Below are 12,419 nucleotides of genomic sequence, written 5' to 3' on the forward strand. Positions count from 1 at the left end.
TACATACCAAATCCAGCAGCTTTATTCACTTTAGTACAGCAAGGTAACTGAAGCTGACAAATATACATTCAATGATTACAAAGAAATGCAAGAACGCACCATGTGACCTGCTATGTAATATGAATGTGACACGGAGCCTCAGAGCTGTCAAGTGTTACAAGCAGAAGCTGCACATTCCTGGGAGGGGCCATGTCAAAGGAGCGCGCACAGGGCAGCACTTCACTCGGGGTGGAACGCCAGTGCAGGACACGCCCTGATCCAGTGCCAGCCCAGTGCAGGGCAGACTCCAGTCCACATCAAACCCCCATATCCCCACGCAGCAGCACCAGAGCCTGTCTGTGCAGAGGGCAGTAAATCCGCTCTGAATGGTAATCCCCCTCCCTCACCAGTTTCAATAGACTGACTCCATAGATCAGATCTCCAGCTCTCACGAATGAGGATGATTTCGCACTGCGAGAGCCACGGGTTTGATACGTTTGGCTCCCTGGTCTGTCAACCACAGGCTTGTTTAGCAAAGTGAATTGATTTTCGTGCACCCTTTTCACACTCCCCCCCAGTGATCTACAGTCACATGAGAAGACGCAGGTAAAACCCCATGACTTGGAAACTGACAGGGTTAATGGACAGGTAGTGAGAGAGATTACTGGGTTCATGTTTTTTTATCTGCTTGCCTAAAGTACTGCATGAACAACAGGATCCGATAATCTGAACCAACCAGGTGAAGACAGCTCAGCAGCACCAAGCAATACTACCAGGGAGGAAGGGATAATGACCTCCAACACCTAAACAGGATGTGCTGGTCAACAGCAGGTATGGGGATGCTTTTATTCTCCAGCTGCAAGATTCCACTGAAGTAGGAACAGGTGTCACTATCATTTCTTGGGATACACATCACAGGTAGGCAAAGTGCCTGTGGTTGCCTTGCCAGAAATTTGCCCCCCAAATCTCATATGAAAAAATAAATTACTTTTCAGTAATGGCTCTGAGTAGAGGATCCGTCTCAGATTCTCCCTTCCTCTTTCAGAGCCGTTGGGAGCTTCGCAACAAACATACCCTGCAAATGTCGATAAGAACGAAAGAGGGTTCCCTTCAGTTGATTCATGATATAAATCTCCTCTTAAGTCCTTGCACCCACAGGTCTATAAAATGTCAGCGAAAAACAAGTTGTACTGCATTCAGTTTTGCCACAGAAACAGGCTCTCGGAAAGAAATGCCTGTTTTCACCATATTCCTTATCTAGTCAGCACTCACTAGGCTGCGAAGCCGTCAACAGCATGATGCTCCTAAATGTTAGTGTTTGTGACAGACGAGGCCCTAGTGAAAACCATGCTCTTCCTCAACAGATTGGTTGATCTGCTAGTAGCTCAGCAGGTCCAAGTTATTTCCATTCATTCACTTCTGAACCCTTTCCAATACAGAGGCGGCCAGCTTAACTGTTAACCAATATAATGGAGATGAGAACGCAACGGGAAACCGACTGGTGAAAAATCTGAAAGCACCCTGCCTAATAAAACATGCAACATCTACTTATTCTGACCAGCAGATCGACCGTTTGTCTCAGTAACTTAGCTATTGGGCTTGAAATGTATAACGCTCCAGGGATCCTCAGCTTTAGTCTGTCAGGGTCATAATCTTGCACATGATAGGACCCTTTCAAGAAACTAGACTAGTAACTATAGACTCAAGGAAACGGATGCAGTAAGGAAAATGTTTTATTTAATCTGTGGTTTAGCACTATGGCTTGAAATGTGATCCTGATAACCCTGAAGCACTTAAGGCCTGGAGCGGAGGATCCCTGTATCCTACTGTTTCAAGCAACTACACATCTGACCGCAGAGCTTCGGGCTCAGATATTGACCCTTTACTGCATATAACCCAGCTAACATTTTACCTTGGAAAAAGGACTGCGTTGATTGAGCTTCAGATATCCACCTGACATTAAACTGGGGTGCAGTTAAGGGTAACAGAATAACTTCACTTCAGTCACAGAAAACTGAATCTCTACCACTGGGAAAATGGTGGAAAGCCTTAGGATGTATGGCTAGTCATCCTGAAGAGAACATATATGGTGTATTTTATCACACCTCAGGTTACACTGACAGACAACAATAGAACAGCAGCAGATACAAAATACAGCCAGCTGTGTGGTGGAACACAAAACCACAACACAGATTTATAAGAACAATTCTAGACCCTTGAGAATAACAGCCTGTTTCAGTTATATTTGATATTCTTTTGTCTTGCTTTCAATGATGGAATTATTAATCCTGAAGATGGCCAAATACATATACTGTACCAACACCAAAGGTATTGAAATCCATTACAGAACCGCTATACAATGAGAAATGCAGTATTTCTAGATTGAATAAAAAGAAATTGGGTCACAGTGCAGTGTAACCAACTCCTTGTTCCATTGTGGACTCGACCTAAACCTGCTGTATTATATAATTCATGTACAAACAATACAATATGCATGAGAATTCTGCATATGAAGCATTGGAATACGCTACATTTATTATAGAAATTAGGACAGATAACCATCACTGAGATGTGCAGCAAGGCTAAAGGTGAAGAGAACTGCATACTGCAGCTGTAAGACCAAATGCACAGTATAGCTGCTAGATCACTATAAAAGAATCTGCCAGTGTAGTCAGACCAACAAGGTGAAGGAAAGTCATTCACATCTACGTTCATAATTGGTTTGATTTACAACTACGAATCAGTGGTGAATAAATCATTCACGTTTCTCTTCTCGTCAATTTTTTCCTCATTTGCGAACTTCCAGATCACAAGCAACCCCTTATGGGTTTGGTCTCGCTTTCTTACTACATCAAGGTCTTTCTTCAAACATTTTGGGTCATGTTTGCTCTACATACAGTATGACACTTAGCCAGTAATCTGGAGTTTCACATGGCAAATTCAACATTTTCCAACTTTTCCTACAACAAATTATTCAGCAGCACAGACAACTGCAATGTAAAAAAAGAAAGGAGAAGCCAGCTACACAGTATCCAAGGCCTTAATACTGGTGATATTTTAATCTCACTGGTTTAAGGTTTTATGTAACAACACATTAATAAAGTATGTCGGCTAAATTGGCATCTAAATATTGAAATTCATATCCTACTTGAAAAATGCATTCAGTGAGTTTTCCTCCATGGTCAGTTCTAAATTGCCATTTGAAGCATGTGAAAATGACAAACGCTTGATTTATAAAGTACACCACAGATTAAATAAAACACTGCCTCAGCTACCCATTACCTTCTATTAATCATGGGTATTGAACAAGCATTTAGAAACCAACCTGGTGTCAACTTCACTCATCTTGAATGATGCTTGCTGAGCTCCTAAACCCAAATTTGAAACTCATTACTTCTTCCCTTCGTAGCTTCATAGAAAAAAAAAAACACTCCCAAATTCTTATATGCTTACAACAACCTGGTGAATAAAAAATATGCTTTGTATAAATGCTGAAGTGTTTATCGTCCCCTTTTGATCACAAGTCTTCTGAAAGTGCATTAAGCAGAATATTGAGAGTCTTGTTGAGCAAGATTTGGATAAGGTGTTCCCGGGGAAATAAATTTAGGTCGAAAATAGAGATGTTAAACAGATTTCAGATCTGACTGCCACAGCTTAGACAAAACAGGTCATATACAGTAGAAATGAGAAACAGTCCTGTGACTCATGTACAAATTCATCACGGATAGGATAACCAGGCATCAGACCTTCGCCCGAATCTCACCAACCTGCCTCCCCTTGGCATGTGTCCGAGCCAGCACTGCCAGCGAGGAGACCCTCCTGCAGCAGGACTGGGCAGGACCTAGCCAGGGCTGCAGATAGGCCAGTTGTTAGTATCCTCTGATGATTTGGATTTAAGAAGGGGGTTCCAATAACTCCAGGTCCCCTGGGAAAGAATTAAATTTCTTCTGTATTTCTAGTTTCAGCCCCTTTGCCAGGCACAAGAATAGTGGAGGTAAAAATAAATAAAAAAAATACTTTCTCAAACATTCAGTCCTTGTGCTACACGGAGGATTTTAAGATAGAGTATCAGTTTCCAGGTTCTGAGATCTGAATTCCAGAGGCTGAGCTTCAGGCGTCTGTAGGGAATCCAGCAGCACACTGGTTACAAGTAACAGGAACCATCTGTTTACAGGTCTCTTTCTAGGACCCAAAGAGCTTGTCTAGGGAAGTTATCGTCTAGCAGTTAGTGCAGAGAGCTGCACTGTCATAATCCCGTCAGCTCCCTCCATTCTTAACTCTTCTTTTAGAGAATGCTACCTTATCATCTCACAGAGAAATAACCAAGTCGATTTTATTTCAGACATTGCAAGGGGACCAGTTAATTTAAAAAAAGACAACTCAATTCAGCGCTCAGTCTAAGCTTGTTCTACAACATGTATGTTTTTATCCGCCTCTCGGAAACGCTGCTCTGCGAGGCATGTTTCGTCATCAAAGCCACTGCCGTGCTGCAGGCAGTCTCTCGCGCTGCGTTGGCGTGTCCTCTGCCGACACCGTACCCTCAGCCATCTCGGCGGCCCCTGGAACCCCTGCGGGGCATTACACTGAGGGCTCGGGGCCCCTGGGCTGGAAACCCTCTCTCCGGATGCAGCTCACGTCGAAGCGGGGCGTGACCTCGCAGCGCACCAGTAGGGTGTCGTCCCGCAGGTAGTCCTTCTGCCGCAGGGCGCTCAGGTGCATGAAGGTGACGTAGCCGAAGCCCTTGGGGTTGCGCTGAATGGTGGGGCGCTGGAAGGCCAGGAGGTCCGGCTTCGTCTCCATCACCTCCGTGTGGTGGTTACCGTCCGCCTGGTCCAGGATGGCGAGGCGGATGGTGCCCTGGAAGGGCCAGGAGAGCTGGCTGTCGTATTGGCCTTGCATGGTGTGCACGAAGAGGGAGATGTAGTTGGCGCAGCGCGGGGCGCTGGGGGTCTGGAGGTGGAGGCGCAGGCACAGCTTGTAGCCGGGCCGGCCCGTGTAGAAGCCCGGGCTGTGGATCACGACGGGCTGGCCGGCCTCCTGGCTGCGCTGGTAGACGGAGAAGTTCTCCACCTTCCACACGTAGATGCCGTTGCACTGCTGTGCCTCCAGCTCCCGCGCGCTCTCCTCCAGCGAGCGCACCTGCCTCTTCAGTTCGCCCACCTGCCCGCCCTGCGTCTCCGTGCGGATGCTCAGCTCCCGCAGCTGGTGGTCCTGCCGCACGAGCCGCGCCTCCAGCTGCTGAATGGTCTCGCGCAGGTGCTGGAGCGACCCGGAGCAGCCGCAGTGCAGCGAGGAGGCCGGCGCAGCCGCGGCCGCCCCCGCCACGGGCTCCCGGAGCGGCAGGGGGCCGGGCACGGGCCGGCCGGGGCAGAAGTTGGCGTCGGGCATCTCCGAAGCGGGCAGCAGGCTGCCGCTCAGGCTGAGGCTGCGCAGGGAATCGGCCATGTAGCGCATGTGCATCTGGGTGAACTCCTGCATGTGCTGGGCCAGGTCGCTGCGCTGCATCTGCAAAACGGCAGCACGTTGCCGTGTTAAAACCACGTCAGCATACCAGGGAGAGCCTGGTTTGTCTCGCCCCTTTCTAGCGCGGCTTCAGAAACAGAGAAGCACTCGTGGTTATCTCCAGGAGACGCCAGATTGCGGAGCTCACCTTTTCTGGACACCCAAAGGGGCTGAATGTACAGGCCACCGGAGCTCTAGGGCAATCCATATCACAGTGATACTGCAGCTGAAGGGCAAATAACATGCTGTCAGTGCATCAGAATCCACTGACTGAAACATCTGCTTTTGACAGTGAACTATGGATCTTACTTGTACTTGAAGACAAATCACAAATCAGTGCCAGAGAAGACAAATTAACTTAAGGATTTAAAAAACAAAAACGAGTAGCAGAACTACTCACCCTTCTAATTGCTCTTAATGCTACTGTTGTAATAATTATGAACTCAGCCCACTGTCTCTTAAGACAATTCCCAAAATGATATAGACCTTGAGATGTACTAAAAGGACCTTCAGTTTTCAGAGTAGATACCTGGTGCCTCCAGGATTTAAAAAAAAAAAAAATCAGGAGGTAGTGAAATGAAGAGCACTGAGTGGAATCTCTTCACACCTACCTGGTCTCTGATCAGCTCCATAGTGCAGTAATCACACACTACATTTGCTAGAGGACACTCCTGCTCATGATACTGTAAAAGAAAAAGCAGTTCAAGAAAGTTAACACTGCAATTACACTACATTACATGAATTTCAGGCACACATCACAGGAGTGTTTAATTTGAAATTGCCCAAGAGCTTTATATGTCTACAAGTATTGCATGTCAGTGAGTACTGTATATTTGATCCGTCAAGAAAATTTTAAAGAACCTATGAAAGCAAATTATGATGACCAATATAGCTGCTGGAGAACCTGATACAATGACCCAGGGGCTACTAAAAAAATATTTGGGACAGAAAGTCGGACACACTTTACTGAAAGATGTGGTCGTCTAGGACAAACTCTCCAGCCTTGCGCATGAGGAAGACTTCATGAGAACCTTCCAGGAACTGTCTGGTGGTCTATTGCGCCAGCAGCAGTGGATGCAGACCGGACCCGTTTCCTGAAAGCCTCTTCTTCAATCAGGTGACCAATAATTCAATTATCTGCTCCAGGAGTGGACTGTTTCAAGCTCAGTGCTCTGACATTTAGTTGAGCTACAGCACCAACTGCAGTGAGCTGCGCCTCAAGCCGGTCTTCACAGAGCCCCGATGAGCAGGGATCTCTTCCCCGCTGCCTTCAATGTTTTTTTTCCTCTACTCAAGGGACGTTTCTCTCCTCTTTTCCGTCCTACTCACAGTCGCGGTATCGGCTCGCCAGCCCCTTTTCAGACTTCCCTCAGGGTGACATGGAGCCCCTTTTCACTAGGCGTCTCATCCCGAATGGCAGACAGCTCACTGTGCTTTCTGCACCACTGCTCACAAGGCAGACCTGCCTCTCCCCTCTCCACTGCATACGAGCACAGCTTCACCACATCAATCTTTCACTTTCAGCTGCGTCAAGCTGCAGCTCACCACTGGCAGCCTACTGGAGCTCAGCAGGTTTGAGCCTGGCCAGTACCTGGATGGGAGACCTCCTGGGAAAGTAAAGGCTGCTGCTGGAAGAGGGGTTAGTGGGGCCAGTAGGGGGAGCTCACCCTGCGATCTGTGTGGGTCCTAATGCCCCAGTATAGTGACGAGGACACTATACTTCAAAAATTTCTCCATCCTTCCGATGAGATCTAAAACCTGACTCTCCATAGTCATTAAAATCCCAGGGCTGCTTGAAAACAGTAGGGGTGTAATCCTGGTCTTCTGGCCAAATTTCCCACCATGCATTAAGTGCAGTAACGGATCACTTTCACAATGCCTCCATCCCTGGCACAGTGCAGCACTCACCTTGCTCTCCTCAAACACCACCGGGCAGGCGCAGTTCATGCAGGGGACGAGCCGACGTGGGCACTCCTGGGCCTCATGCTGCCCCAGGTAGCTCTTGCACACTGACATGTGGCACAACACACAGACCACCATGGCAAACACGCACTCCGCCACGTGGGCCTGCGGAGATGGGCACAGGAACAGCGGAGACGGTCAGACCGCCGGGCAGAGAACTGGAGCGCCAGGGCAGCGCCTGCTCGCCCCCCCCTTCCCACAACTGCCAACGCGCCCGGCTTGGCGTCGGGCGGTTTCCAGGCAAGAGGGAACTGCGGGATTCAAAGTTAACCTTTTCAACACTTTCTCCATAAAACATTCCTCAAGATTTGAGTTTGTCCTTTAAAAAACAGTGTGGACGCTTCAAATGGACATGCACCAAGTAAAATGTGCAGCTGTCACAATGCTTTTTTGATAAAGCACAATATGATGTGTGATATGTCTCACCTTGAGGGGCTTAGGGTCCTGAGGCAGCTGTTCGCTGTGCCCTAATTATAGCAGCAATCTTAAATACAGTACTGTATTCTAAAGGAACAATAAGTTTCACACAGTTCCACCTTTCCGCAAGACATGACCGACAGACAAATTTGAAAATGCACAGTGAAGTCTTCAGGCTATTGATGATCCTATAATCAATAAAAAGCAAATTATTTGAATCTACTTGAAACCACAGCAGACTGTGCAGTTAACAGATTTAAACATTTTTCCATTTTAAGCAATACCTGTCGCCAACAAACATAAAAGAAGAAATTCATAATAACAAGGGAAGTAAAAACAAACTGTTGCTTTGTGCCCTTCATAGACAAAGCACATAATGGACAAAACCAGGAATGCTCAGCAGTAAAAAAACAGAGAAAGTCACCACCACATGACAGTTTGGTAACCAAAAACTTTAGTACATGGGCAATTTTCAGATTCAATAAAGTGACAAATGTGTCTAAATACTGTAGTATCTTGCATTCCCAACTTTGACAAGAGAGTGAATATATTTGAGTGGTCCAGTCACAGACCTGACTTGAATCCAATACAAACTTTATGATGAGGCTTAATGATTGCCATCTTGACACAGTAACCAACAAACTTCTCAGAACTGGCAGAAAAAAAAGGGCAAAATGTCACTAATGCAAATCTTTAATTAGAGACCTATACAGAAATACTGACAGAAGTAATTAGTGCTAAAGGTGATTCCCTACAGCAACACACCGTTGAACATTTATGCAGCCAGCATATTTAGATTCTTTACATATCTTAGTTGTGGTTTTACTAACCCTCAACCTCCTCACATATTACAGTGTTCAGTTTCGTCATAACGAATTTGAATACAAAAGTGTTATTTGGAATATGAATATATACATGAATGGCACGGCACTGAACCCACAATGCCAGTCAAAGTTTACCAGGCAACTTGGCTTCCCTGTTACTGTGCAGTTTATTACATTATTTTCTGCCATAACCTCATGCTGAAATGCCAAATCACCTACAGAAATATGTCTGAAGGTTAACACATTATGTAAATGTGCTGACAGTCACCCAACAGACACCACACAAATGCATTCTTTCATGATTGTGGTTTGAACAGCCATGACTGAAATATGCTGAGACTTCTTGTAACTCTTGAAAAAACAGCTTGAAATTTAAAAGCACCAGTAGCACATTAAAAAGAAAGCGCAGCTTGAGACAAAATCTGCTTGCAAGAAAGCCTCTTTCGCTGCTTCGGCAACTCAAAGGATAGCAGGTTTAATAAATAACGCCTCCTACATCCAACATGCCTAAAGTTAAAGCAACTATAGGTCTCACTGCTCCAAAAGCAGCTAAAAGACTAAAGAAATCCAGTCATTTTAACAGCTAACATTTGTCTTCGCCTTTATCCTAATCGACTGCATTTGTAAAGAAACATTTTAAATGCGAAACATGAGAAGCTCTTTGAGTTGGGGTTCATAGGCTAGTGCCTAGGGTAGTTTAATAATCTGTTCAGCTTGTTATAATACAACTTTACATCCTCAAACAACAACAGGAGGACAAAGCAAAGAGGATCTGAAAAACGGCTGTGTAGTTGATTTAATATTTGAACTGAGGATGCAGCCGAATTAAGCCGACTAGGGTCTTCATTCTCTACCCAATAAAAAGGATTTTGATTCACAGCGACTTAAAGCTGTATATGACATCTTGTGTTGCTCTTATACGAGACAGCAGAATGGAAACCCCCCGAAAACCCCCAGACAGGAAGCAGAAGGGAACGAAGCTGCCTGCTGCAGTCGAGCCCTACCTCGAGGTGACGCAGCTCCATCTTCTGGCTGCAGCCCTGGTTGGGGCAGCGCACGGTGAGGGACAGGATCTCCCGCTTGGCAAAGTTGTCTGGGAACAGCTGGTCCTCGGTAAGGACCTCATTGTCCACGGGACACTTCTGCCCTGCGTCCCTGCAGAAACAGAGCACTGGGGCCTCAGGGAAAAGAGCACCACCTGGAGACAAGCATGTTCATTACACCCCGGCGTCCTGGCCAAAAATGTCCCATTGGCCCTTATCAATCATGGCCTCCTAATAATCCCCTTCTATGAATTGGCTACATTACTCTGCTCTCCTCCCCACTGATAGCTGATGTGTGGTGAGCCTTCTGGCGCACTATGGCTGCCGTCGCATCATCCAGGTGGATGCTGCACATTGGTGGTGGTGGTTGAGGGGAGTCCCCATTACCTGTAAAGCGCTTTGAGTGGAGTGTCCAGAAAAGCGCGATATAAGCGTAAGCAATTATTATTATTACCGCCAAGGGGCCTGAATGGCACCACTTCAACGCCGACCCTGGAACATGCACCATGAGCCAAGGCAAGTCAATAAGCTATTTTCATTCCATACGTTTTCCTTCTAAATTGTTTAAACACTTCATTTTACCACATTCTATAACGCTCCCAAATCGGCCAAATCACTTGAATCTGTCGATAGCCTGGTTACATAATTTACCAATTTTGCTTTCCTTTAAACTAACCAAACATTTTGCTTTTCGCAAGTCTAACAACATTGCAGAAACTCAAACTGAACATGTTAAGTTTGTACAGTTCATTTACATTTAAGCCCTTCTTACTAAGCTAAGAAGCTAAGTGCTATTTACTGGCGACATCTCATCCCCAGGGGCTGCTTTCCATTCTACTCGAAGAACCACTTTTTATCTTGAGAGTCACTGTTTCCATTTCCACTGCAGCTATGGTGTGGATTTTTTTCTGGGAAACACTCTATCCAGCACTGCCACTGTAGACCAAAACCACACAGCTACCCACAGAATGAGTGTCTGGAGGGATCCCTGCGCAGTAATCCAGGGATTTGGCCTGAATTCTCTTCCAGTTCTCATCCCAGTACAACTCCTTATACATCAGGCTAATGGGACCTTAGACTACTAGCTTGATTGGAGAGCTGTTCTACTTTTAGTTAATAATTAGTAATGACCATGTGCCAGGTGTTCAGCTTCACATTTATACTTGTTTAAGTACATGGTTTCCTAAGTCAGGTTCATGGAACTAAAGCAGCTGAACCTGGCACACTTACTCACTGCTGATGAGCTAGTTAACGATTTCTCACCTCTGCACAATTCTTGGTAGTTTTGCCCCAGTCAAGGTTAGATTTGTTTAAATTAACCTAGTACTAGTGCCACCAGTACATATGAACACATTAATAAGATTGTAAAACAGAATAGATGAAGATCTACAGGATGATACACCCACTAAGAAGCACAACATATGCAGATTCAGTCACATTATATGCACTGAGAGACGGATGAATTTCTTCACTCTAAATAAGAAAAATGTAAGGTCCTTTCTGAATAATAGATCATTGGGGAAATTATTTTTTTAATTTGAAAGTGAGAAATTCCTGTTTCAGCCCCCCCAAAATGTGGCTTTAACCACAAAGTGATTAATACTGCAAAAAATCTTTTTAGTCAGGGTTTCATTTATATACAGCACAGCCACTGTCATAATTAAGTAATTAGGGACTTACTGAGGAGTTAAGATTCAAGTACTACTTCCATTTTTGAAAATGGGACTTGTTTAAAATCTGCATTGTCTTGAATATACAGTATCCAAAAATATACTGAATCAGTACAGTTCACGAACTGTAGGAGGCTGACTAGCACACCTTGCACAAAGATGGTGTCACTCAATTCACCAGCGCTGCGAGAATCAAAGCCATTCCCCCCTCTATCCAGTCACGCTCGCCGCAGTGGAGAGCAGCACAGCCTCCTTTCCGAGAGCCATGAAAAGGTCTTGAGTTTCTCTGTCCAGCCCCTGGACTGCCATTGGGAAGGCTTCCTCTCACCATCTCTCAGCTCATTTGTGCTGCCCCATGACCACCGCCTTGGGAGAAACTAGCACAGCCTTCGCCCTTCCCACTGGTCCTGAACCAGGAAACAGGCTGGAGGTACTCCGACGGTCATTTAATGTGCATTTAGAGTCAAGAGACTAATTACAGGTGGAACCATTCCACTTTTCTGAAATTAGACTTGCGCCGTCTCCATGCAAACAGGGATGTGTGCCGTGACCTTTCCCCGCACATCAAAGGTCAGTTTAATTCAAGAGAAAAGAAGCAGCTGCCTCTTTATTCAAGCTCCACCTCTCTGGAACTGTTGCTGCCTGTTGGAAATCTATTCTTAAGACTCCCCTTTTAAAACTTGGTTATTTTACCTGATTCATTGCTAGATACAATTGATTTAGCTCATATTTTATAAAAAGTAAAATAAATAAATTGTGAATAAATTGTCAGTTTTAATTAGAAATGATCACCTTGTTGCCAACTGTGCATCCATTTTATATCTAAGAAGAAGTTGAAGCCCACTCTATAAAGAAAATTAAAAATGCTAACTTTTGTACACTCCTGATTGACAAACTATTAGAAGACCTATATCTGTATGGAAGCTGCATTAAAAAAAATGAAAACAGTGAACTGGGTTCTGCTTGTAAAAGGTCTTGGTAATAACAGAATTGCAGTCCCAATTTCTCAATTGACATTATAG

The 12,419-nt window shown here is 45.3% G+C and overlaps 1 protein-coding gene across 3 annotated transcripts in view; it reads right to left on the reverse strand.

Moving 5' to 3' along the window:
* Positions 1-12,419, reverse strand: part of traf6 (TNF receptor-associated factor 6) — an 18,828-nt gene continuing 6,409 nt past the window's right edge. For all 3 annotated transcript variants that reach the window (XM_088611692.1, XM_088611693.1, XM_088611691.1), the window contains 5 exons: positions 9,689-9,839; positions 7,390-7,548; positions 6,093-6,164; positions 5,630-5,707; positions 1-5,484 (listed from right to left, as the gene is read on the reverse strand). In XM_088611692.1, the coding sequence (XP_088467818.1) occupies positions 4,558-5,484; positions 5,630-5,707; positions 6,093-6,164; positions 7,390-7,548; positions 9,689-9,839 (1,387 nt within the window). In that variant the 3' untranslated portion in view covers positions 1-4,557. The remainder of the gene's footprint in view (positions 5,485-5,629; positions 5,708-6,092; positions 6,165-7,389; positions 7,549-9,688; positions 9,840-12,419) is intronic.

This window comes from Lepisosteus platostomus, chromosome 18, assembly GCF_059453375.1.
Source record: "Lepisosteus platostomus isolate fLepPlt1 chromosome 18, fLepPlt1.hap1, whole genome shotgun sequence".
Taxonomy (NCBI): domain Eukaryota; kingdom Metazoa; phylum Chordata; class Actinopteri; order Semionotiformes; family Lepisosteidae; genus Lepisosteus; species Lepisosteus platostomus.